Here is a 27,149-nt window from a genome sequence, read left to right as displayed (position 1 = left end):
TCTTTATTTGGTCATAATATATGTAATCATGATTCACCATTAACAAAATCACACAACTCATTGATTTGAAAATGCAAATCATCCAAGGTAGAGAAATTATCATTATTTTAGATGTCAAAGATTTAAGTTTTTTTTATAGGAACCCACTTGTGAATGGTTCTTTTCTTAAAATTGAAGGAAGTGTTTAAAGAGTGGGGTTAAGAAGGTTAGAATATGTGAAAACGGAAGTAAAAGGAAGAGAAGGAGATAGAGACAGAGAATTTGAAACCCGTCAGATCGGTTAGTTCTAACTTTCATTGCTTCAAATTGAAAATCAATAAAAACAATCTCACATACTAAATTATAATTTAACAAGTCAAAAACCTTGTGAAAAAGGGTGGGATAGAGAAAAACTTAAATATAAATTTATATTTTATTTATTATAATTTAAATTTAGATATATTTTTTTATTTAAGAAATAATATTTTAATTACTAAAAAGTTAAATTTAAAGTTATAAAAAATACACCCTTAAAGAAAAATTCAGAATCTTAAAAAAATATATATAAAAATAATAATAATTTAAATAACTTGTATTTAGTTCGAATAATGTTTTTAAAGTAAGTGGGTTAAAATCGTATGGATTGAATAAAAATAAAACTCTAAAAAATTGTCATGAGAAAATAGTATTAATATAATATAATATGATTTTTATTTTAAAATTTTATTTTATTCATTTCACATTTATTAATAATTTATTAATAGTATAAATTTAAAAAATAGAGAATTTCATTCGGAGCCAATTAAATGAAGAATTGATAAATTAATCCGTAAAAAAATAGGAAAGGCATTGACCCAAGCTGAACTCGAACTTGTATAATATTCAAGCTAGTTTTGATTTAAATACTTTGAACTCGAACTCGAATCAAGCCTAACCTCAAACCTAAAATTGAAATCGAGAGCTTAGAGCCAAAGAATTTTAACCGCTCAAGTTGGGTTGAGGTGCCACCCCTATAAAAAGGTATAAAAATAAAAAATAATTTTTTTTTTTTAAAGTGAGTCATCATCTCGAATGAGAGAGAATCATGAACCTACGCATGTGCCGGTCTGGCTAGCCGTACTGGATTTGCTGATATATATCCAGTACGGGCGAATTGAGGGAAATCAAATCGATAGAAACACAAACAGCAAACTAGCTAGAGAGTGGCAACTACGGGGTAATTGTTAAGCGTTACCGTCCTCGTAACTATCCAGATTCCAAACCACTAGCCACCTTTCTCTCATCTTCGGGCTCTCCCGGACAACTTTTCCTATGAAGCCACAGCCAGAACCAGTTCGGCACTTTCAGCGGCTCAAACCAACCAACCAACCAATGGAAAACGCGCGAAACGGAGGAGCACACATGCAAAGGACATCTGGCACACGTGTTGGCCCTCTCATTGGGTCCCCTACCCTAAACCGTGTCACAAAAGTTCTGACCAGTGACCAGTGACCAGTAACCGCTTTATAGTTCGGAAGTCCTATCCCAACGCCTCCACCACACCCACCACCGCCTCCCCACGTGTCCCCTCCTACTTCCACGTACACCCCACACGCACACGCGTGTCTTCGCCCACGGCTTCCCTCCGCCATTTTTCCCTTTCCCCCTCTTTTAAAGGCCACCCCTCCCCCTCTCCTCCCTCTTCTCTCTCGCGGTAAAAAACACTGGCTGTGTTGTTTACCTCCGTGGGACCTATGAAGGAGAAGAAAGATTAAAGAATTTTGCCTCCATGATCAGATCCATGGACGTGCTTGCAGCTTCCAGGACCGAGCAAATCCTCTCCAGGTACAGACCCATTGCCCCTAAACCACAGTTCTTCCCTTCCAATGCACCCTTTGAGAGAACCCCGCCTCCTGCCAACCTCCCTGCTACTGCTCCTCCTTTCATTGCCAATTTCTCCAACCTTCAGCAGAAGCCTTGCAAAACCAGGAAGAGGAGTAGAGGGGGCGCTTCCTTCTCTGCGCTGAAGAAGGCCAAGAGTACCCAAGTTGGCGACCTCGCTTACGCCGCCAATACCCAACTGGGGCTCTCCTTGCCAGGTTTTAACCGTGACGGCTTCCGTCCCGATAACCCAACTTCAAGCCGCGGTGACCTGGTCACCCTTCCTCTTCTCCCATGCGGCAACGAAACGGAGACAGTGAAGCTTTATCCGCAGGTTGAGGACGTCGGGGACGCAGAAGCGGCGGAGAAGGATCTTCTGCTCAAATTGCATGCGCCGCTCGTGGGTGGTGCCAAGACTGCGGGCGCCTGCGGAAACGTTATAGTTCCTCAGCCGGTGAGACCGGTGGGTTCGAGCATCAGTGTAGGCTGCATCAGTGAAGCAACCCACTCAGATTCACCCCTCGTTCTGAAGAAACCGGAGGAGGTTGAAGAAGAAGTCGAATCGGAGGCGTTGCCGTCCGTCATTTCCGACTCCAACAACAGGGTGAGGCTTGCAAATTCTGCGTACAAGGAGATGGTGGGTCAACCTGAGTGTCCATGGCTTGATTCAATGGCGGCTTCGAGGAGGCTCAGTGGTGGGGTGATGCTGGACTTTTCGGACACTTCTGTACCCGTTTCATCGAAAAGTTTTTCATGCAGGGCAAGGATAGAGTGGGCAAATAATGGCCGGCAGATCTTCATCAATGCTCCCTGTGATGTAATTAGACTGTCCTGCAAATCCAAGGATTACCAGTATACATGGAGGTTTCACACTAATGAAGCCTTCTGAGACGAAGAGCTTAGTTTGATGAAAGACTACACAACCATGTAATATAAACTCCTTTTTTGTGCTTTTTTATGTGCATAATACGATAGCTGTAGGGTATAATAGCAAGCTCAGTTGAATTTATCTCTGATCCGGCTTTTCGTCCAGAGCATTTGCATTTTCCCCATTAACGGTGGAAAGGTTTTGAGAAGAAAGCTGGAACAGAGGATCAAAGAAGTCGACTTTCAATATCTGTAGACACTTTAGAACATATAGAAAAAATTTCTGTATCAGGAAATTGAACTCTCTGAATTATTATATTAAAAGGAACATCTGGTTCTAGATTCTGCACAAACACAAATTGGAGTTACAGGAAGAAAAGATCAATCTTCAATTTCAGTTTTGGGAGGGCCCTTCCACTTGAAGTTGTCAGAGTAAGCCTTCGGCTGGACAGAAAAAATAGAAGACAAATTAAAACCACAGCAAGCGCTAAGAAGCCATAAAACTACATCACTGCAGTTTCCGCATTGTATCTCTCTGTGGTTTTACTTTTTCTTTTTCTCTTTGTTGTTTTTCTAGCGGACATATCTAAGGTTTAATTGCAACGTGCACTGTGGTTACAAAAGCATTTAGAGCACTATTGTACATTTGGTGCTTTTACAGATTCAATTATCCAAGCGTTTGATTTACTTTCCGTTCTACTTGTTTTCTTATGGAGAAATCCAAAGTTCACTTGCAACGTGGACTTTGAACCTTTAAATGCATCCACACCTACTCTGTATGATTGGTGTTCCAACATACCCAAGTGTTCTATCATCTTCTCCTATGTTCCTTAGTTTTCAGGTTTAGACATTTAAAAGTTTTTCCAGAACTTGGACTCTCGAGCACAAAAATGGCCAGGAAGTTGCATTACAAAGATCTTTCTCTAATCCCTCCCATAAAAGAGAAAAAGTTTTCAGGTATAAACATTTAAAAGTTCCTCCACAACATGGACTCTCGCGCACAAAAATGGCCAGGAAGTCGCATTACAAAGTTCTTTCCCTAATCTCTCCCTTAAAAGAGAAAAAGTTTTCAGGTATAGACATTTAAAAGTTTTTTCCAGAATTTGGACTCTCGAGCACAAAAATGTTGCATTACAAAGTTCTTTCCCTAATCTCTCCCTTAAAAGAGAAACTGTTTAAATTCCAGTCCAAGCATGGGTTGGGATACAATTGTTTCCTGACAGCTACAAGTGCGTTGAGTGAGCTGCCATCCATTTTCAATCACTATGCCATTTGGTTATGTTCATTTTTTATGTTTTTATTTTATAAAAGGTTAGTTACTTATAAGATCCTAAAGCCAAAAACTAAAAAGCTACAATAAGGTAGAATCACTCTTCTCAGCTCTCAGAAGCGAATCAGTCATAAAGAATTGGAAAAACAACTAGATCATAAGTTTATGAAGCACACAACGGACTGTCTAAAATGCTCTAGTAATTAGCATGCCGGAAAATATAAGATTCTTACCTTTAAAAGGGGCGTATGCGGCTTCTTAACCTGCACACAATTTAAGCTCATTGTCAGGAAAGATGCCAAAGGTTTGATTTCCACACATGGGCAAAAAAAAAAAAATTGACAATCACCAAATCCTGAGTTGCTATTATGAGAAATTCGGATGCTCCTGTATGCACAAAAGCGTTACCACAAAATTTCTAGGCAACAAACTCAAGAGGCAACCTAATCAAAAGAGGTTTCCCTTTTATCAGTGGTATGATGCGTATATCTACGAAGGAACTGCAAATCACAACAAAAAATATTGTAACTACTGCAATATGAAGATAACGAAATCAAATGCTGTTTAGTAAGGGTAGTTTAGCCATTTTACTTAAGATGAATTCATTAAATCTGTAGTATTTTGTCATTCTGCTGTTTAGTAAGAGTAGTTCAGCCAGTTTACTTAAGATGAATATATTAAATCTGTAATATGGGGCGTATTTTTGTCATTCTGATGTAGTGTACTTAATTAGTAGTTGGGGGTCGATTGCAGCCCTAACAAACAAAATTAATGAGAGATTGCGAGCCTCTCCAAGAGCTCTGACTTGCCATTGCTGTTTTCTCACTCTACATGGTATCAGAGTGAGTTCCAATCAAATCAGATGCCATCTATCCCCTCTCTTCGCTCTCCTTTCTCAATTTGCTTTTGTTTCTTTTTCCTATCTTTTATTTCTCCTGAACTGAGCAGGCCTTTCTGGTCTTCTCCCTGCCTGCGGTAATCCTCCAGGTTCCCTTCTGCTTATCAAACTCTTACTCAATGACTTGAATGACAACCTATTCTAAAAGGGTAATATTTAACTGCATGCTTGTCCCCCTATGTGACTCTAAAATACCTGTGAGAGGGTCACTACTGCCTAGAGTTGCCACCTTTATAACTGGTACTGCCTATATTACTCTCTTTCCTACCTGTGTCAGCATCCTGTCATTTGTTTGCTTTTTGCATCAGCATCTGAACTGTTTCCATGCTTTTATTTTTCTTAAGTGTGATCTCTCGAGACATTAATTCTGCAGTTCAATCGTGCTTAAGCACACCTTGAGTAGGTGCGTGCAATTATATTGTGGCAACTTTGCTTCTAGTTGTTTGGGAAACCTGTGTTTAAGATATGGCAGATACTAGTGAAGTAAAACCTGCAAAGGCGGATGAGAAGGACAACAACATCAAACAGATCACTTCAGCAAAGCTAAATAGCAAGAATTATTTTATGTGCTCGCTGGCTGTGCAGATTTTTCTAGGGTCTGACAGAAAATTGAAATGCATCATAGAAAATCCACCAAAGGACAAAACAGAAGAATGAGAAACTGAAACTATACAATGATGTCTTGGCTACTCAATACAATGGAGTGTTGCCTAATCAATCACGTGATTTACAATAGGACAACCAGAGGGATTTGATTAGTATTTCGGAAAAGACTCTCAGAAGGAGAATCTCACAAGCGTCTACAACCTTTATATTAGGTCTTTCACAATGCAAAGGGAACCAAATTGCTGATTGAACACATTGCTAATACAGATTGATTAGTATTTGATTAGTATTTCAGAAAAGACTCTCAGAAGGAGAATCTCACAAGCGTCTACAACCTTTATATTAGGTCTTTCACAATGCAAAGGGAACCAAATTGCTGATTGAACACATTGCTAATACAGATTGAGTCTGGCAGGAAATTCTCATGTATCACCCTCTTGTTATGGATGAAAAAGTCTTTAAGCAGCAATATGAAGCAATCAGAGTTGTGTGATTGCTGCACCCTTTTTGGTTCAAAATATGATTCTATTCAAGCACAATTACTTGTTGAAGACATTTGTGCTGGTCTACTTTGAGCCGTGTCAGCTATTGTTCCTTCCACTTATACTGAGCCTATCAAAGACACATCAGCAGCCATGAATGCTAGTTCTACTTGAGTAATCAGAATAGAGGCAGGGGAGGATAACAGTGGGGATGGGGCAGATATCAAGGTGAAGAAAGAGGAAGAGCACAAGGGGGTCAGCCATGTATTCACTGTTGCAGGGCCAATATCATATGTCTGAAAATATTGGAATCAATTCAGTAAACCTGAGTGGGCACATAAGGTTATTCAAGAGACCACTGCAGCCTCTCGCACTCAGACAAATCAAGAATCCAAGGTAATGACAGTGTATAAGAATGAACTTCAAAACTTGTTCAGCACTTCATGCATACTATTGGTCATAAAGGTTCCATGCGATCTGTTCACTTGGCTAACGGATCTAATCTAAGGTCTGTGGCCAAGGGGTTGTTTAAGCTTCATCCTTGTTATCCTTGTCTTCGGTTTTGTATGTTCCTAAATTTCTTGTGAACCTTTTATCTGTTAGTCCAATTACTAAGGCTCTTAACTGCTCCATAACCTTTTTCCCTTCAATGTGTGTGTTCAGGATCTTCAAATGAGGAAGATGATTGGTGGAGAATGTGAATGGAATGAGTTGTACTATCTACAAGGTGTTGGTGATCACAAAGTAAAAGCCTTGAATACAGAAGCAATTCCTTGCAAGTGGTACTTAAGTCTGGGTTATCCTTCATCAAGCTATGTCAACTCCTTCCTTTTTTTGGTTTTGATGTTTCCTTTGATTACGAAAGTGTCGTCAATAAAAGTAGGGCAACTTTGTTTGCTATAGTACACCGATATTTGGGGTCATGTTCGAATCAAGAGTCTGCTTGGGTATCAATATTTTGTTACATTTGTTGATGATTTTAGTAGAGTCACTTGGTTATTCCTTCTCAAGGAAAGGTCAGAGATCTTTACTGTATTCAAACAATACAGTTCAATTTTCTTTCAATATTCGTGTACTTCGATTTGATAATGCCAGAGAATATTTGAGCATTGTTTTTTAATCATTTTATGCATCTAATGATATACTATATGAAATCTCTAGAGCTTACACCCTTCAACAAAATGGGGTGGCTGAGAGGAAAAACAAGCATTTATTAGCTATTACATAAACTTTACTATTCCAAATGAAGTTTCCAAAAGTGTATTGGGGGAAGGCTGTGTTTATTGCCTGTTATTTAATGAACAAAATCCCTTCTAGTGTGCCCGATGGGGGTGTTCCGATGAAAGTTTTATCCTCAGAGCAACCTTTGTTTATTGTTTCCCCAAAAGTCCTTGGTTGTGTATGCTTTGTATATGTTTTTACTTTTAGTCAGGATATGTTTTCTCCTCAATTCCCATTAAATATATCTTAGTAGGGTATTCTCGTGTCCAAAAAGGTTATAAATATTATGATCCAGTACATAAGAAACTTTATGCTTTTGCGAATGTCTCATTTTTTAAACATAGTCCCTATTTTCTATTGCATCAAAGATTGAGCTTGTGTCCCCTAATGTGCATGTGTCTCCACCTCTAGTGCTTCTCCCTTCTATGTCTTAGTCAGTGGCAGTGGAGGGCCAACATCCTCCTACCACGCCCTTGCAGGTTTATCAACATAGAGAGAAGAGAAGTGGTGTTGAGGCTCCACCAGCATAGATCGAATTAAGTTCTTTTTCCTTACCTGAAGAGCCTTTATCGTTGCAAGACTCATCTAAAGATCCATCTCCTATCCCACCTCCTGTTTCACAATTTGATGATTTGCTTTTTCCTTTAGCCCTCAAAAAGGGAGTCAGGTCTCGTACTAGTTATCCTATCTTTGTTTTGTCACTTGTGATTTTTTGTCTTCTTCACAAACGAAGTTTGATTCTTTGTTATCTCCTGTATTGTTCCTAAGACCTACCATGAAGTTCACTATGCTTCTAATGGGTATATGCTATGCAAGAAGAGATGCAAGCTTTGCAATCCAGATAGACTTGAAATTTGTGTGATCCTCCACCTGGCGTTTGTTTCTCTGGAGGAGGGGCATGAGGTGTGCAAATTGTGGAAAGCAATATATGGATTGAAGCAAAGTCCCACAGTGTGGTTTGAGAAGTTCAGTTAGATTGTGATGGGGTTTGGCTTCAAAAGAAGTCATTTGGATTATTTAGTTTTAGTGCGCAGAATAGAAGCTGCCATTGTCATTTTGGTAGTATATGTGGATGGCATTATCATCTTTTAAAGTGATGTAGTTGGAATCGGGGAGACGGAATCATCTCTTAAGCATAACTTTCAAACAAAGGATCTAGGTAAGTTAAAATATTTTCTTGGCATAGAGGTGGCTCAAAATAATAATAATTTTATAGAGAGAATACATCATAGATTTGTTGACACAAACTAGTTTACTAAGAAGCAAAACTAGCTGAAACTCCTATGGATTCTAGCTAAGAGCTACATGAGATGAATAGTCCAAGGCTCAAGGACAAGAGAAAGTATAGAAGACTTGTTGGTAAGCTATTGTAAGCTACTATGACTCATCCGGCTATTTCATATGCAACTGGAGTCGTGAGTCATTCTTAGAAGATCCTTGACGAGTTCATTATGATGCAATAGTACGAATTTTAAAATATCTAAAGGGTTCTCCCAAAAGGGCTTAAAGTACCATCCCATCACCACTTGGATGTAGATGCTCAAAATTTGATAGGCTTACTATTGGCTTTTGTACATATGTTGGTGGCAATCTTGTTACATGAAGTAGTAAGAAACAAATAAAGGTATCTAGGTCGAGTGCACAAGCAGAATGAGTTATGATTCAAACTGCTTTTGAACTGATGTCAATTAGAGGTCTTTCAACAAAGTTTGAATTTTCCATTCAACAGCCTCTGAGGATGTTCTATGATAATTGTGCTGTTATTTTTATAACCAGCAACTTTATATTCCATGAAAGGGAATAACATATAGAAGTTGACTATCATTTTATTAGGGAAGTCTTCAAAGCAAGTAAGAGACATATCTACCAAGGCATTTTTCTAAAAAGGAGTTTGTTATGTCAATAACAAGCCGGGGCTACTTTATATTTATGCTCCAACTTGAGGGGAAGTGTTGGTTGCTGTAATTTAAGGGGCAGGTCTATAGTTATTAGTTCTTTTATTTAAGTGCTGATTATTAAGGGTAGTTTAGTCAGTTTACTTAAGATGACTTCATTAAATCTGTAATATGGGGGCATTACTGTTATTCTGATGTATTCTGTACTCAATATTAGTTGGGGGTCGATTGCAGCCTTACTAACAAAATTGATGAAAGATGTGAGCCTCTTCAAGAGTTCTGACTTGCTGCACTTCTCCTTTTAGCAGTTTTCTCACTCTACAATGGTACTATTCTTTCCAATGAATGCACAGGTATGCAATGTAATCACATAATATTAGACATTTACCACATTGTGAATTATGTTATAAAAGGGAAAAAAAATTCCATAACTACTCACAGGGCGAAAGGAAAAAAGAATCCAAGGAAGGATATGTTTGGAATTAAATATAGCAGAGATCCATTTCCAAGAAAATAAAATAGACAAATACAGTGTCTAAACAGAGTAAGCCCCTTTATAATTTCAAGCAGACTCACAATAAAACACATGTGACTGTTTCAAGCTTAAAAGAGATCAACAGAATGAATTAGCACCACAAAATCTAGTTTAACCATTGCCATCTTTATTTTTTGAGGACAATGAAGCATTGTTCTTATGCTTTTTTTGTAAAGCACATTTTGATATTGAAGAATTGATTTAATTATATGCTCAGTTCATCTGCAAACTACCAAAGAAGCTCCAACTCTTAAGTAACAATCAAATGAAGAACCTGGTCCCAGTGTCCACCATCTCACAAACTAGAAAAAGAGAGGTGGCACACTCCTAAGTTGGAATCAACCAACAAATAAGTATCCAGCTACAAGCAAATTGGCAAGACAATCTCAATCGCAGGAAAAAATGACAATTGAAGTAGGCTTTATATAGGGAATTACAGATAAGTTTGCAATCAGGAAGAAGACCCGGGCTTTTTAAAACATTCTAATCATGCTAGAAAAATTCTTTTCTATGTACTTAACAAATAAAACAACCGCTTTAGCTGGTGAATCTTTTTTATTTTTTATTGTTTGAAGGTACATCACCCTTCACTCCCTACCTCCCTCCCTCCCTCCACAAAAAAATTTACAAGACAATCTCGATCACAGGAAATAATGATCATGAGGTAGGCTATATGTAGGGAATTACAGGTGAGTTTGCAACAAGAAAGAAGATGCTCGTTTTTTAAAACATTCTGATCATACTGGAAAAACTCTTTCCCATGTATTTGGCAAATAAACAATCTAAAAGGCTTTAGCTGATGAATCTTTTTATTTTTCATTGTTGAAGGTACTACACCCTTCCCTCCCTCCCACCCTCCTCCTACAAACAAATTGGCAAGACTATCTCAGTCACAGGAAATAATGATCATTGAGCTTCTTATAGGGAATTACAGGTGAGTTTGCAATCAGAAAGAAGATCCTGGCTTTTTAAAACACTCTGATCATACTAGAAAAACTCTTTCCAATGTATTTGGCAAATAAAACAACCTAAATAGGCTTTAGCTGGTGAATTGTTTTATTTATTTTTTGTCTGAAGGTACTACACCCTTCCTTCCCTCCCTTCCTCCCTGCCAAGCTCTTATCCGTAATGAGCTTATGACTGTACCCCTTTGATAAAGAATTGTCTCAATTGGTCAACATCAAAACTTCCTTCCTCTTGTTCACAAAACAAAGACTACTTCATAGAGGATCAGTAAAAAATCAAGAGAGTGTTGTTTGAAGCTGAAACTTCTTTTTCAAGTGGCTGAATCTTGAAGGGAGGCATAATTAAAAACCAAACTTGCAGAAGAATTAGCCCCAAACATGAAATATGAAGGCACAATGTTGGAAGGGGTGGTCTGCTCTCTTCCACACACTAACAGAGCTGAAGGTCTGGTCTTCAATTACCAAATCCCATCTAATCAATTGAATGATACTCTTCATGTCACACCAAAGAAAGTGAATGATTTGGGGTGGGATCAAAGCACTCTAGGTGAGAGCTGCTGCTACCCTTACAATCAGGTAAAAGTCAATTAGATGACCATAATGGGTACGGATCAGGGCACTCCACGTGAGAGCTGCTGTTGGCCATACAATCAGGTAAAAGCCAATGAAATGTAATGGGTAGAAACTGGGTGTGTTTGTTCACGAGAATTGATTAAAGATTCCCAACTAAACATCCCTTCCACACTATAAAGTTGTCACCTAGCCGTGTAAGTAGACACCATGAAGGAGGACAAGAAGGTTGCTCACATCCTTAGCCTCAGTGACATTCAAGGCACGTCTCAAATTAAGGTCCCAGGATCTGGAATGAGTTCTTGCCGAAAACAGTCACAGACCTAGACTTGTGGGTCTCTGACAAAGTCTGACAGTAGAGGAGTCAAACCAGGTGCCTAAACAAAACCAGGTGAAGTTACCAATCCTAACATAAACATGAAATCCATTGATAAACTGTAGAAAAGTTCAGAAATGGGCTGTCATGTGGCATGGAATCATGGGGGGTCAAGAATTTGGTTGTAGCTACGTTCATGAGGTGCCTCCAGATTCCATCACTGACAGTGCCAAAAGCCAAAGTCATTTTGACAGAAGAAAGTTACCTCAGCATTTCTGCCTAATATTGATGAAGATAACTTGTGACGAGGGACTTCAGAACGATCATGGACAAGTCATACTCCCAGACAGCAAAGTGACAAAAAAAATGATAATCCAGTAACATCACACAATTTAAATGAGAACTAAACATGTTTTGCGTTGGATCCATATTGTTTGTTTTGAACACACATCTTCTCCTTTATCTATTAAATGCAAATATTCTACGTTATCTTTATCAAGAAAGTTGCCTAAATTTATATACTATATACAAAGAAGCATAAATATAGCTGATAAGATTTTCCAAGTTTCTATTGAATTCACAGAAGGCAAAAATAAATAATGTTGCACACTACTGATAATTCTATTAGAACAAATGACTGTCAGATAAGGAGATTGCCAAAAAAGTAAGTTGGTGATGCTCAGATAGACGTACTGTGTACTCCCAACCAATTTTCTCAGCAAATGCCTTTGCAGCTTCTTCACTATCAAAACTAAGTGCTGCATCACCTACATTAGCATATGGGTCGCCTGTTGATGTCCAGCCCATCAAAGGATTCTCCCACCTGCAGGACAATACAAATCACTCATAAAGAATCATATTTGGTCATCCCTTTTCTAGATTTATATATTCCGCAGTCTTGATCATCTATTTCCCAAATAGAACATTACAGATGCAAAATATAAAGACGAATGAATGCCTAGCGACTAAAAAATATAGTATCAAAATGCCTAGAAATTAAAAAATATAGTATCAAAATTGTTATAACTTATAGGCTACAACGGGCATAGATAAAATGACTAGGGGCATTTTAGCAAAAAAAAGTAACGAATAGAAGAGGGAGAAGTTTCAAGAGTGAGAAAGAGAGTGGAAAGAAACAGAGAGAGATGCTGGAGGGGAAGAAAAGAGGAGGAAGAAGAAGGGGAGAGGGAGCGAAAGCAAGAGAGAGGAAAGGAAGGAGAAAAGGGACGAAAAGAGGAAGGGCGTGAGGGAGAAAGGAAGAGGAGATGGAGAGGAGGAAGAAAAGAGGAGGAAGAAGAAGGGGGGGAGAGAGAGAGAACAAGAGAATGGAAGCCTTAGTTGGATTTGTAATTCATTTGATTTCTGAAATCTGATATCTCTATTCGATTTTAGTATAAATATTTTGAGTATATGGCATGAAGCTTTCAAATTGGAGATCTGGGATAGATGGGTGTGGATTTAATTGCTGAAATTTCATATTTTTGAGCAATATAAGCATAGTTTGTTGAATGTTGCGTATAGATTTCTGGAATTGAAGGTCTGAGTGGGATATTTAATTGGTTCGATTTCTGCAATTTGATATCTCTACTTGATTTTGGTATAGTTAATTGAGGAAGGAGTAAGAACATTGAAATTGAAGATCTAGGATAGATGGGTGTCGATTTAATTGCTGAAATTTCATTTTTTTTTTTATCAATTTAAGCATAGTTAGTTGAATGTTGTGTATGGATTTCTGGAATTGAAGGTCCGAGTTGGTTGTTTTATTCATTGATTCTGGAGTTTCATACCTCTATTCAATTTTGGCATAATGAGTTGAATATGGAGTATGAATCACTGAAGTTGATGGTCTGGGAAAGATGCGTGTTGTTTTTAATTGCTGGGATTGCAGGTCGTTGTTCAACTGAAGCATGATTAGTGGAGTAGAGGCTATGGATTGGTGAAATTGAAGGTGCAAACTGGATTTAAGATATAATATTTTGAAACTTCCTGATTCTGTACAATTCAGATATGACTACGTGAATATGGAGTGTGGGTTACAGAAATTAGAAAACTGAGTTAGATTATAGTTAATTCCTAGAATGTCACACTTCTGTTGGCTTTATATGCATGAATAGTTGAACATGGAGGAAGAATTGATGAAATGGAGAGGTTTGAGTAGATTAAATATTGTTTAAAATTCTGTGATTTTATGTTCTGCTTGATCTAATATGTGGTTAGTTGGATATAGGGGAGGAGTTGCTGAAATTGAAAATTTGAGTAGATTAGCCATTGGTTGAACTTCTAGAATTTCATGTTTCTATTGACTGGTTTTAATAGTGGTATATGAGGAAAGTTATTGAATTGAGCGTCTGAAATAGATTGAAGTTGTTTGGCTTCTAAATTTTCAGGTTTGTCCATTTCAGACATAAATAGGTGAATATCCAAAGTGAACCTCTAAAGTTAGGGGACTGATTTTGGACTAGGGTCGGGTTCTAAAGATTATACTTCGAATGTTTTCACAGGATCAAAAATATATTGAATTGGATTTCCGAAATTGATAGTTCTGATTTAAACTAAGACATAGTTGAACTCTATGAATCTGTGTTTTGTTTAGGTAAACATGAGTAGCAGTGTAGTAGGTTCAAGGATTTGAAAATGTTATCTTATAGGGTAAGGAGTCGGAGAACTTTCTAGAGACTCTTCGAGGGCTTGATGTCGTACTGAAGTATATTCTACAAGTTTCCTTATTACGAGAAAGTCCATCGACTTAGGTAGTAGGATGTTAGGGTGCAAGAGTTCCCTTTTTGGTTCCAGAATCCCCCAAGGGAGCTTATTAAGGTGATGTCTCAACCACAATGATAGCCAACTAGTTAAGGATTATCTTAGTGACAACCAGAAAGTCGGTTGTCCATGGATTGAACAAAGCTAAGTGAATGCAAGTGGCCTCTTCTCAGTCGCCACTACATATAACCACATTAGAAGATGGGAGTCCAACTCCCCGAAGCACAATGCCTCAACTGCTTGGAAACTCTCAATCCCCAACAAAATAAAATTCATCATATGGACAGCCAACCAGGAGCAAATCCGGCTACACCACACCAAACAAGATCTACCACGTCTCTGGCACCTGTGAGAAGATGGTACAGCACGTTCTCCTTTACAGAAGCTACTCTTGGGGAGTGTGGATGACCATGTTCCAGAAAATTGGCATCCAGTTGGGTCTCCACAGTGATCTCGTTGGTACTATCCACTTGGTCTTGGGGACCACTATCCCCAAAATTGGCAAATTGCTCCTCTCAGCTTGTTTGGCGCATGTGCCATGGTGTTTATGGCTGGAACGCAACAACAGGCGCTTCAACCTCAAATTCAACAGTCTAGACAGCACCATCAACTCCACCATGGGCCTCATCTCTAGTTGGTTCCACACTGGAAAAGAACTTCCCCCCCAGGCGTGTACATCCCTTCGACTGAATTGGCGCCTCCTATCGCATATGTCGGGTCCCAAAAATCTCCAGCCATGGTCGGGTGGACACCTCCCCCCACTGGCAGCATCAAAATAAACTTTGTGTGCCTTGGAGTACCCGGGACCTGTGGACTTCGGCGGCGTCATTAGAAATTGTCGGGGCAAAACTATTCTATCTGTTAAAGAATAATCCCACATGGATTAGTGAGTATAAAAATCTTGAGTTTATTAGTTGAGAAAGAGGTTTCCTAAATTGGCTAGTCATTTTGGGATGGGCTTTGGACCCCAACTGAGCAGGTACTCATAAGTGGGTATACACCTAAATTATCCATTTGTAGAGCCACAAAGGAGGGCCTACACCTAAATTATCCACTTGTAGAGCCACAAAAGAAGGCCTACACCTAAATTATCCACTTGTAGAACCACAAAAAGGGCCTACACCTAAATTATCCACTTGTAGAGCCACAAAAGAGGGCCTACACGTGAGGGGGAGTGTTAAGGAATAGTCTTACATGGATTAGTGAATACAAAGATCTTGAGTTTATTAGTTGGAAAAGAGGCTTCCTAAGTTGGCTAGTCATTTTGGGATGGGCCTTGGACCCCAACTTAACAAAATCCTATGTTGGTCCGATTGTTGTTGCTGATTCAACCACTACTGAGGTATCTGCCCTCCTTCATGGGGTTAAAGATTTCTAGGACTGTCTAGTTGGTCATCTTCTTATTGAAAGTGGTTCAAGTGTTGTCATCAGTTGGCGTTCGGGATCAGCCTCCCCCCTTGGCATTATTGGCCCATTCTATCCTCTATTTCAGACATTGTATCTACTATTTCCTGTTCATGGCATCATGTACCTAGATCAGCTAACTCTTCGGCCGTTAGATTAGCTAAATTCGGGATCTCCTTCCAATCTCTCATTGTTTGGGATGGTCCCCTATATCTGAAATGTAGCTCTATTGTATCTTGCTCTCTTTTAATAAAATTCAGCACTATTTAAAGAAAAAAAAAACAAAGCTAAGTGAATACTGAAAAATCTTAGGGCGAAGATATTTCATAAATAAGTACCAAGTACAAGATTGTGAAATTGAGTGAACAGTAGTACAGGAGTAATTCTAGGTTCTTATTTTGTTTAACATGGAGAAGCCTAAGAAGTCAAGTTACATCCCAATTGGGCCTTGCCCATAGTTTCCTCACAATGTTATACAAAGATGTCGACAGCATTTTAGAGGTTCTTCCCTTGTTGAGAAATCTTGGCTAAAGTTATAAGGAAGAATACAATGTTCTAGGAAATTGGGATTGGAATCCTAATGAGACAATCTGTAAGTCTTCTTGAATAACTAGAAAGGTCGATTAGTCATATTGAAGTACAGTTATGGACCAATTAGTAAATTTTTAAGTAATAATAGTGGATAAAATATTCGGAATTTGGATTAAGAGTCTCATAATAGACTCGAGTGAATTGTCATAATTGACCTTACTTAGTTATAAGGGAGAGAGACTGTGGATTCCTTTATATATCTAAAGTAAATAAATCAATAAACAATAAATAAATAAACAAACAAAACAAACCTTAAGATTTGGAGCCTTGGCATATGGGTTTAAGCATATGCTTATAAGGGAATGTGTGCCCCAATTGTAGTGGGGTATCTGGGCCTCAATTGGATGACCAAGAGAGGAAAAAATTGTGTCATATCTACATAGAGAAGTTTGGGCCTCAACTGGGTGACCAAGAGAGGAAAAATAATTGGGCCTCATTGTAGTGTGGGGTCTGGGCCTCGCCTAGTTGTCCGAAGGAGGATTATATGGACCTTGTCAGTATACTGACAAGATTATGTGGATTTCACTTGGGACGCCAAGTAGGGAATCAGGACATCTTTCAGGACACTGATTGAGGGTTGTGGATAGGCGAGTATTATGTTTATGGATTTATTGAGTCCAGCTCTGGAAAAGGTTATACCTCATTTGTAAGGAGGAAAAAGGAGATTATTGGAAAAACCAATAAGGGTGTGTGTGTGTGTGTGTGTAGAACAATCACTACATGAGGAATAAGGACCATATTGGAAAACCGATATGGGTATGTGTGTGTAAGTGGAGCTACTATTACACGAGAAATAAGGACCTTATTGGGAAAGCCAATAAGGGTATGTAGAACAATCACTACATGAGGAATAAAGACCATATTGGAAAACCGATATGGGTATTGTGTGTGTAAGTGGAACTACCATTACATGACAAATAAAGACTTTATTGGGAGACCAATATGGGTACATGTGTGTGTAAAACAATTTCAATTTGAGGAATAAGAACCTTACTTGGATATCAATAAGGTAATGTGTGTGTGAGTAAAACGACCACTACATAAGAAATAAGGACCTTATTGGGAAACCCATAGGGGAATACGAGTATGAGTAGAATAACTCATATAGGATAACTAAGGACCCTAGTTGAGAAGTCAATAAGGGTGTGGTGTGGATGTGTGAATAAAATGAAGCTATGTGAAGTTTGAAAAGTTTGTGTTTCACTAGTATTAAGAGGTAAGGACTCTATTCGTGCATTTAACAAAGACATGTCCTTAGGTAGTGTTATGTGTAAGGAATACCGTATAGTGTAATTTACTAATGTGTGAATTTATACAAATGAAGATAGGAAGTTGAAATAAATCCATGTTTATGCTAAATGTCTTTACAAGCTTCCATATTAAATCGATGTCATTATTATTAGACATTCTTCATGATATTCGTCAAATGGGATATGCATAAGGATACGTATACAGGAGTTAATAGTAGATTGGGATATGTAGGATTCATTAGGTAACTACGCATAAATTTTGAATTTGATTATGCTTTAGACTCATTTATATGGTTTCACAGTTTTATTGTGACTAGGAGTAGTGTTAAGAAATAGTCACACATGGATTAGTGAGTACAAAGATCTTGAGTTTATTAGCTGGGAAAGAGGTTTCCTAAACTAGCTAGTTATTTTGGGATGGGCCTTGGACCCAACTTAACATGGCATCAGAGCAGGTACTCATATGTAGACCTACACCTAAATTATCCACTTGTAGAGCCACAAAAGAAGGCCTACACCTAAACTATCCACTTGTAGAGCCATGAAAGAGGGTCTACACCTAAAATTATCTACTTGTAGAGCCACAAAAGAAGGCCTACACGTGAGGGAAAATGTTAAGGAATAGTCCCACATGGATTAGTGAGTACAAAGATCTTGAGTTTATTAGTTGGTAAAGAGGTTTCCTAAGTTGGCTAGTCATTTTGGGATGGGCCTTGGACCCAACTTAACAAGTAGAACTTACTGAGTTCCCTCACACACGTGTTGAAACCTTTTCAAAAGATCAGGGAACAAACTGATAGTTGCCAACTACTAGTGCCAATTAGGTGAACCTCCTTTAGGCAAGAACTGGTAGGCATGGTAGATTGAATAATTTTCTTTTGTCACATAGCTATACATACAATCTCTTTAGGAGACCTTCCTCCTGTAAGGGAAGACAAATGGGGTTGTACCCCTAATTCTTTTGGTAGATTGAATAAAAGTAGGTGGGAAAGTCTTATTTTGTGCAAGAGGCCGATGCCCATGTAATGGCCATCAACAGTAGGCTCAAATGAGCGATTATCCAATACTGCCATGTGTGTGTGTGTGTGTGTGTGTGTGTGTGTGTGTATAACTACATGGTTGCAATGAATGTCATTTCACAAATTTGTTGATGTGTGGCAGGCTATAACAAAAATGCCTAGAAAATAAAATATATAGTATCAAAATGCCTAGAAATTAAGATATATAGTATCAAGGAATCATAGAACAACAATGCACAATATTCTATTTTGGGCAAGTAAGCTAAAGGATACTTCTTATCTTCCTTGCTCAATCATTGGGAGAAATTGGCAATCAATCATACATTTGGCCCCACATCGCATTGCCTAATCAATAGTTTGGGTTCCTCCACTAAAGGACAGAACAAAACTCAATTTTGATGGCAGCTCTAAGAGTAATCCAAGGTTCAGGTGGCGACATAGTGGTGAAAGAACCAACATGGACGATTCTCCTAGTTTTCCCTCTGCCTTTTGAGCACAAGGCCAAGCTCAAGTCTCTCTTTTAGGGGCTTAGACTCTACTTTGAGAGGTTCTCAATCCCCCTAGTTGTTGAGGGAGATTCTATGGTGGGCATTGGGGGATAACCCCCATCCGAGTCGCTTCTTAGAGTTTTTAATGTGATTGAGGGCATCAATAGTTCAAGATGTCTGCACTAACAACATGTCCTTTGGGGTGCAAATGGAGACAGCATCTTGCTTCCAGAGCTTCCCTCTCTTTATGATTTTTGCTTTCCATTCTATTTCTTGGCTTGTGTTTTTGTTTTTTCTGTTGGTGTATTAGTTTTTTTGTTTTGGTCGCCTTGTAGACTCTCTCTCTCTTGTATATTTTGCCCTTTTTGGTCTTTCTTTATGAAATCCCCTTCTCATTGATCTTACAGAAAAGTTGCAAGCTTCAAATAAGAGCTAGTAGAAGGGGCCTAGTTAGATAGTAATAACAGTATTATTAAATAATAATAACAATAATGAATTTATCTAAATGAAAGACTTTATTTTTTAAAACGGAGTGAAATTTTATCTTTTTTATTATAACAACAACTAACATGGATTTATTTTTCATTTTTTATGAGCAATATATGCATTTATCTTGAAACCAAATATTTGATTATCCTCATCAAAATTTTCGGCTTTACACAATCATATCTGGAATTGGTGAAGCCTAACAATAATAGAACTACTGTTGCTAAGTCCTAACTGAATGAGGAGGTGCTCCTCACCACATCTAAGCAACCAACCATAAGGTATAACCTTTACACATCTCTGACCACCCATACGATGGGGTTTAATAGGCACTGCACAGTACAGAAGAGTACCTCATTGGGAAAAAAGTAATTTGATAATTTAATTGATGCCATAGATAACTAACATCCATTTCACAGTAATTTGTTCTAGAGGGGTTGATTTCTCAAACTCACAGAACAAGTAAAATTCTATCTGTTGGACAAAACTTATATCAGCAAAAGTTTTTCATTGAGGCCCACCAAACACCAAAGTCATTCCCCTCCTAGAGGCTGGCAGTGCTACAATAGTACCTGTGCTCTCTACTTTGCCTATGCCCGCCACCCTCAGTCTTGCAAGTAATTTTTACTTCAGGAATAATTAACTAACAGAAATGGTTATAACAATAAATGAAGAAAGATTGGGAAGGCTTCCCCCCTTGTAATATGCTCGTTTGAGCTTTTTCTTAATAAAATTCAGCATCATTTCAAAAAAAAAAAAAAAAAAAAAAAATGAAGAAAGACAATCAGTAAAATTTCTAGTCATGTGGAATGAGGCTACGGCTAACAAAATGCACTGCTGCAAAGATGTTAATTTGGATTCAGCACTACTAAGTTCACTTATGACACAAGCCTGAAGTTTATACAGGTCTATTGTTCCAAAATGTAACGGACACATTCTAGAAAAGAAAACTCAAAAAGGAAACAAGCATAGTATTTCCTGTTTAAACCACAATAGAAGGAAAAGATTTTAGGACATACTTCAGGGTAGAAACAAAGTTGATCTTCCAGTTTCCAACTTTTCCAGAACCTTGCTGCGTTGCTGTTCTAGCTGGTGAGTAAATTATAACCTGTAAAAGGCAGATCACAGACCATATATAAGTTAAATATGCCAAAAGTGAATTTGGAAATCCATCCCAAAGGGAGTAGACTAACTGCTTTAATGGTCATTTGTACCGCATCGTATGATATACCCGACAAATAAGAAATTTCCCCGAGAAAGATCCCCATGGACATGAACATTTGTGCATACTAGAATCTCTTTAGGTTTAAATTTAGGCAACCTACTAAAAAAAGATTTTCTTGAAAAAAACTATTGAGATTTTGTCATACATCTCCAATCCAATTGTGAGTTCTGGGATTGGTCTTTGGATCAATGGTTACATGGAAGTTGTTTCTTCTGTGAGGCCTTGGGTTCAAGTCTCACCAGGGTAAAGGGATCTCAACATCCAAAAAAACAATTGTGATTTCTGATCTATTGTTTATGACAAACTAAATTTAAATATAATTCAGAGAGGGAACTTTCTTTTCCTGAAATGGACATGCTTGTTTTGAGAACCCATATACTGAGATACCTACGCATCCAAGTCAATGAGTATTACATGGATTATAAGCTGTAATAAAGGAGTCTAATTTAGTAGTTCTCAATCAGGAAACTCAAAGAGTATGTAAGCATCCTAAATAAGTCTGGTTGAAATGCCCTGTATAGACAATTTTATACTCATGGCTCTTGAAAGTTGAGGCATTTGTCCCTAGTTGTATAACGACTGGAAACAAACTTCTACTTCCTGAATGTGGCTTTCAAGTATAACTAGATGGACAAGATTCTCACAGGTTTGGGCATCACTAGCCAAAGTCAAGGATTTGATAATTCTCACAGCTGGAATGGATTGATCACCAGTTACTGTTGGTCGCATCACTGATAAGAGTTGCATATCCGGCAACACACATCAGGTGGGTGATAAAAGGGCAAATCCAGTTATGTATTGGATTTTCATATTTGTCTACTATCTGTTTTATTCAACACGGGTTCGATAACGCACCAACATATGAAACATAACAGCATATCATATAGGATTTTAAGGATCCTGATATGATACCTAATTCAACGCCTGGCTGATGAGGGAACCCTACTAGGATTCATTGAGGAATTCCATAAAAGCTATTTATCCCTTTCCTATTCTGTGTATCTTTCGGTTCATTATCCTGCTGTACCCTATACCTTCCTCCATAACACGATCAAAAAGTTAAAAGTGAGAGAAAATAAATTGTTTTTCTCTAACCCGACTTTTAACTCCAATAAGCAAGAGAAAACATTTAAACATTTTCTCAGACATTATTGAAAAATTAAAAATCCAACTGCCAAGAATCCGAACCTCAAATCAACAAGAAAAAATAAATTAAATAAAACCGAGCTGATTAAATAAAAGAAGTATTGATCCAAAACCAAGCTGACGAAATCGAATTAACCAAAGATTAAAGAGAAGAACTTCCACAGGCATCACAACACCTAAATGCAGATGAAAGCAAAAGATGGAAAGGAAATTGAGAGAAACCGAAACCCACCCTCCTGCGGAGATGCTCCTCAGGGATGCCGGCGGCGATTCCCACCTCACCGGGTTTGATTTCGACCAAAGCGTCGGAGGCGAAGGGCCGACGAGCGAGCGTCGGGAAGGTGGAGCGGAGAAGACGAGCCGAGCGATTCAGAGAAGCTGCCATCTTCTCAGCGGAAATGCAGACCGGGATCGACCTGCGTAGTCTGAGTCTTTTAAATGTCGGGGAAGAAGTGATGTCTCTCGCCTCTCGATCGTTCTTCGGGTTAAGAATTACGAAGTGGCGACAATTACAGATTCGAAATCGAACCGGAACCATTATGAATTCACGGGCCAGTTTGTTGCAGACCGGGTCTGCAAGGTTTTTGACCTTTTCATGTTTTCATTAATGTCCCCTAACAATCACCATAATCACCTATCACCAACGAGGCCACATTAAGGCTAAATTGGAGTTTTTTATGGAATAAAAATAATTTACTAAATTTAAAAAATAACTTTCCAAGTTGAATAAAACATAACAGCTCTCGTGAAAGAGATAGGTTGTGTTTCGAACACAGAAAAATGAGAAAGAAAGCGGAAAAAAAATATAATTTTTTTTTATTTTCTTCCGTTGTTCTGCTGAAGGAAAATACACAAATCGAATGATATGACCCAGACAGTCCTCCCACATTGCAGGTCAACAAATTCTTAAAGTATAGTCATCGAAAGTCCTACAATGGTTAAGAACATCATCCATCAATCCAAAGGTTTGAGAAAGCCTGACTTGTACCTCTTCAACTAGTTAGCAAAGAATGTTGTAGTGTTAGATTACATTCTAGCAAACAACACCAGATAGGAAAATTTTACAAGTAAAAGTATGACCAGAGAAATTAGCTAATTAGAGATTCTTCTGTCATAAAGGCCAGCATCTATATCTGCCCTTAACTCTGCCTCCCTCTTTTCTTTTCGACGAGCATATCTTGCAGCAGACTCGGTTTGAACTCTTTCCATCACATTTTTGAAGCCTGGGATGGTACGCTCCAGCTTGTTGTAGACTCTGTAGCTCAGGTTGTAAAAAATCCTAAACATTCTCTGCACATATAAACCAAAACGACTAACCTTATAAATGGCGGGAATGGGTTTATGTGCATTCACTTTCCTCAAAAAGACTAATATCCATGAACATTTTTCATCTCACAAGAATTAACTTTTCTCTGTGAGACAAAGAAAAGTTTGAGTCGGATCTTAGTGACAGCAAGCACCAGTCAGAGACAGAAGAAAAGTTGGTGAGAAGCAAAATTTTCTCATTGACTAGAATTAGTGCAGGTCACTGCCCTTACAATGAGAAAATAGAATAGCATTAGTCCTCTCTGCTCAGGACAAAGATGAAAGCTACACATAAGCATGAACATCATCAAAAGAAATTTGGAGAATCAATGAAAAATTAATCTCACCTTGACATCCCTATTCCAATGTCTAATATAAGGAGGACCTGTTGTGTATGACCCGAGAGGCTCGCGGTACCACTCTCCACCATATGTGATTTGATCCATTGCCTGTTCCAAACTTAAAATCTCCCAAGGCCTTAAATTAGGTATAACTTCAGCCAACTTCTTCCTGCAACAAAAGCACAATGAATCTTTCTCCAGTCATAGTGTACTTGGAGGTTCTTTAAGCATCAATAGGATTATAGAGTCCTATAAATGCATGGGTTTTGCTCTCATATGCTGGAAGATAAAAAATTTACCCATCTAGTCCACATTTTTTTTGTTGCTTTCATCGAGATAAACTATTTCACAGAACTCAAGCAACAAATGCTCCCCCTCTTTTTGTCATTTTTATGCACCCTCTTTTTATTAGTCAATAAAATGATCCAATTTGCTAATAAAATGTTCATTGAAGAAAAGCAACTTTTTTTTCTGAAAAACATACGAAGAAGACTAATATCCCAAACTGAACATGAGAAAAGAAATCTAATATTAATATTAACACTTTCAAGAAATTAAATCCCATCAGCAAAGATTAAATAAATTATTCGGTAAATACTCTTCTGGCTTTCCAATGACCGTGTACAGGGGTTTTGGTCATGAGGTCTTAGGTTCAATTCTCAACTAGTCAGAGCTATCTTCTTCTTCAGTGTACAGGCAACTGGTATTTTACAAATTAAAAAAGAAGTGCATCTCTTACCTAAAAATTCACACTTACTCATTTTCAGCCACATAGATAGGCAAATTGAAGAAGAGTACTCAACTTGTGAGAAGACTAAACATACACATGAAACATTTAAGTAAAAACAGAATAAGAAGGATGGAAAGACAATGTACCTAAGATCTTTAGGAATGAACTTGTTTGGCATATGGTCCCTTTCCAAGATTGGGGTGAGTTCAGGACCACTAGCCCAGAGATACAAGGCATGACTAGGGATTCTAACACCAGGCCAGACCCCACCATTTGCTTCCAGTACAGCTAAATCACGCCTCTTGCTTTCAATTGCTTCTTCCTGGAGCTGCTCATAAGTTTTTTTCTCATGACCCTTCAGAGGTACCCAAGGAGGAATACCTTTCTGAAGTTTGTGAATAAAAGCTGTTGCAGCAGCACCTAACCTAACTGAAGTGAAAAAACAGATTTACACCTAGTTAGAGAGACAAACATAATACCAAGTAACGGCTAACTATCAGTTAAGCCAACACAAAAATACAAATTAGACGGACAAAGCAGACTTAGCATGAAAGAAGTAAGAAATCATGACAAACCTTCCCAAGTAGCAATCGCCTCTTGCAAGCCATATACCATTCCAATAGGAGCCCACTCATCCATGTCTTCACCCCAAATGAAGGTGTCAGTATCAATGATACCTCCTGCCCAGGCTGTTTTGAGAGTTATTAACTCCAGTGGTCCCCTAGTGCGACCCAGACGATCCTTGTAATACCACCCACCACTCCTCATGATGACTGAAGCAACAGGAAACACAAACCATATCAAGAAGAAATCTATACAAACTAGGTTAGTATCCCACTTTTTTTTTTCCAGTTCGGAGGTGGACTTAAGTCTACTCAAACAAGTAAACGTGAGTAAATCTTTAACCAAATAGGTTGCTGATTATACCAGAAATCAAATAATTGTGATATAGCTATCAAGTGAAAACTTTTGCAATGGCAAATACCTTTTGAACTTAACCTACCTAAAGAATCTAGAACCATAGCAACATTTCTAAAGGGACTTGTAGTATATTTTAGGAATTCCAAATTCCAGTTCAGAAAAACTTGAAGCACATTAAGTATACTTCGCTTTTTTATCTTAAAATGGTAAATTAAGTTAGATACACCTCCAGAGAAAAAAACACTTACAGTCGTAGTATCGCTTCTCAAGCTTTTTATAACCAATCGCTTGAGCAACATCAATGGGCCGACCAGGAGGGTACGGTCTCTGCCTAAACCCCCAGAGTCCAAAAAAGAACTGTCTTGCAAAATCCCAGAACTTATCATCAGACTGCTTCCTGGTCTTGATGGCTTTCCGGGGCATTGGCCGCCCATCAGGCCCAATCACATGGGGAAGCTTCTTCCACAGCCTCCGATCCTCTTTCCTAAATGGAACAGCATTTTCCTCTAGTTCCATCTCATTCATCTTATCTGTAATCTCTTCGGCTCTGAGTAAGAATTGGACAACAGGACTTTGCTTGAACTCATCCCACCATTTATTGTGCTCTTCAATCTCTTCGGGCTTCAGATTCTCCCCCTTCCCTCTGGCGAGGATCTCTTCAACTTCAGGGGTGTGACGATAATCAGGGTCCTTTTCGCACTCCCAGAAGTACTGCTCGAGCATTTGTTTGTTCTTCCCTGGAGTTCTGGGTTTCCTCCCAGGCGATTTTGACTTCCCAAAGAGACTATTGCTGATGAAAGCAAAATTTGGAACCCTTTTAGGTTGCTGGTGGAGGGATTGACTAAAATTAAGGAAATTAATAGGGGTGATAGGATTTGGGGGTTTCTGAAACCAGTTTTCACCTATCCAATTGAAACTGAAGGAAGCCATTACTGTTAGGCGTTGGTGGCGACAGAATCAGAACAGATATCAATAGCACAAACAGATCTAAACTAACAGCAACGCACTGAAATATAGTCTCAAACAAAGAAATCAGTGGGGAAATCTTTGAAATGAGAAATATCAGATGTGGAGAAGTACAGTCTAGTTCGAAAAAACTCAGTAGCAGTCGTGGAGATAAAATTGAAGGGCAAGGCTGGAATTATGAACAAGCCAATCAAGGGCTTCGCTTATGCGCGATCGTTACAGATTTGATCCGTTCGATCGTTACAGATTTGATCGGGCGGCTCTGTTATAACATAATACATTATTTATAGTAATTACGAAATTACCACCGCCTGAAAAACAGGTAACCAATAGAGTTTCCCCCGACGGGAAGCAATCGCCGTTCGAAGGGGAAGGGAAAAGAGAACTTCCGATTGCCATGCCAACATGATTTTTTATTACAATTCCTCAATTAGTAGGGGTGGCATGAGGTTAGCGGATATTAAACTTGCCTATATTCGAGCCGAGTCTGATTTAAATATTTCGAATTTGAGCACGAGCCGAGCCGAGCCTAGCCTCGAGCCTAAAATTGTTATCGAGCTCGAGCCCAATTATTTTAACCAAGTTTGAGGCCAAGTTCGAGCTTCAACATTCATTTAAAACTTTTAAAAAATTACATGTCTCAAATTCGAGCTTCAACATACATTTAAAATATTTTAAAAAATACATATCAAATAAATAGTATATAAAATTATACACATATTTTACATAAAATTGGGCTTATATTTTACATAAAATCGGGCATACATTTTACGTAAATTTGGGCATGACCTCTACTCAAAATTGAGCATAAGGGTGACATCGAATCCAGCTGAGTTTGAAAATTCCTATGTTCGAGCCGAGCTTGATTTAAAGATTTCGAACTTAAGCTCGAGCTCGAGCCAACCTAGCCTCAAACCTAAAATTGTACTCGAGCTCTAGCCGAGTTTGAAAACCTATATTTAATACTCTACATAAAATATATGTCAAATAAATTATCTATAAAACTATGCATACATTTTTTAAAAAAGAATGATATGGGAGGTTCAGGATTGA

The 27,149-nt window shown here is 38.3% G+C and overlaps 3 protein-coding genes across 3 annotated transcripts; 1 reads left to right on the top strand and 2 right to left on the bottom strand.

The window, feature by feature from the left end:
* Positions 1-1,671: 1,671 nt before the first annotated feature.
* LOC137951338 (uncharacterized) lies at positions 1,672-2,999 on the top strand. Its single transcript, XM_068797928.1, has one exon. It carries the CDS (start codon positions 1,748-1,750, stop codon positions 2,726-2,728), a length of 981 nt encoding a protein of 326 aa, XP_068654029.1. The 5' UTR covers positions 1,672-1,747; the 3' UTR covers positions 2,729-2,999.
* Positions 2,998-22,305, bottom strand: LOC137951339 (NADH dehydrogenase [ubiquinone] iron-sulfur protein 4, mitochondrial). The gene is made up of 5 exons (XM_068797929.1): positions 22,066-22,305; positions 20,482-20,570; positions 12,158-12,287; positions 4,210-4,239; positions 2,998-3,150 (listed from the first exon to the last, which is right to left on the bottom strand). Exons 1-5 carry the CDS (start codon positions 22,216-22,218, stop codon positions 3,088-3,090), a joined length of 465 nt encoding a protein of 154 aa, XP_068654030.1. The 5' UTR covers positions 22,219-22,305; the 3' UTR covers positions 2,998-3,087.
* Positions 22,306-22,621: 316 nt separating this feature from the next.
* On the bottom strand, positions 22,622-26,251 carry LOC137951590 (protein TIC 56, chloroplastic). The gene is made up of 5 exons (XM_068798352.1): positions 25,379-26,251; positions 24,785-24,982; positions 24,356-24,638; positions 23,486-23,648; positions 22,622-23,123 (listed from the first exon to the last, which is right to left on the bottom strand). Exons 1-5 carry the CDS (start codon positions 26,058-26,060, stop codon positions 22,926-22,928), a joined length of 1,524 nt encoding a protein of 507 aa, XP_068654453.1. The 5' UTR covers positions 26,061-26,251; the 3' UTR covers positions 22,622-22,925.
* Between the last annotated feature and the right edge of the window lie 898 nt (positions 26,252-27,149).

The sequence above is a fragment of the Aristolochia californica genome, unplaced genomic scaffold (assembly GCF_029961685.1).
Source record: "Aristolochia californica isolate CCGP_79_NKW_82.1479 unplaced genomic scaffold, dmAriCali1.0.hap1 SCAF_15, whole genome shotgun sequence".
Taxonomy (NCBI): Eukaryota; Viridiplantae; Streptophyta; class Magnoliopsida; order Piperales; family Aristolochiaceae; genus Aristolochia; species Aristolochia californica.
The sequence above is the reverse complement of the archived record's forward strand: the minus strand, read 5'-3'. Positions and strand labels throughout refer to the sequence as shown.

What these genes read in the sequence shown, in the direction of transcription:
- LOC137951339 (XM_068797929.1), bottom strand. Translation starts at nt 22,218, where the DNA reads ATGGCAGCTTCTCTGAATCGCTCGGCTCGTCTTCTCCGCTCCACCTTC. An exon ending in AGGAGCATCTCCGCAGGAGG is followed by an intron (nt 20,571 to 22,065) that starts GTGGGTTTCGGT and finishes TGCCTTTTACAG; the next exon opens with GTTATAATTTACTCACCAGC. An exon ending in CGCATACGCCCCTTTTAAAG is followed by an intron (nt 3,151 to 4,209) that starts GTAAGAATCTTA and finishes TTTTCTGTCCAG; the next exon opens with CCGAAGGCTTACTCTGACAA.
- LOC137951338 (XM_068797928.1), top strand. Translation starts at nt 1,748, where the DNA reads ATGATCAGATCCATGGACGTGCTTGCAGCTTCCAGGACCGAGCAAATC.
- LOC137951590 (XM_068798352.1), bottom strand. Translation starts at nt 26,060, where the DNA reads ATGGCTTCCTTCAGTTTCAATTGGATAGGTGAAAACTGGTTTCAGAAA. An exon ending in GGCGATTGCTACTTGGGAAG is followed by an intron (nt 24,639 to 24,784) that starts GTTTGTCATGAT and finishes TTTTCACTTCAG; the next exon opens with TTAGGTTAGGTGCTGCTGCA. An exon ending in ATTGGAATAGGGATGTCAAG is followed by an intron (nt 23,124 to 23,485) that starts GTGAGATTAATT and finishes TTATATGTGCAG; the next exon opens with AGAATGTTTAGGATTTTTTA.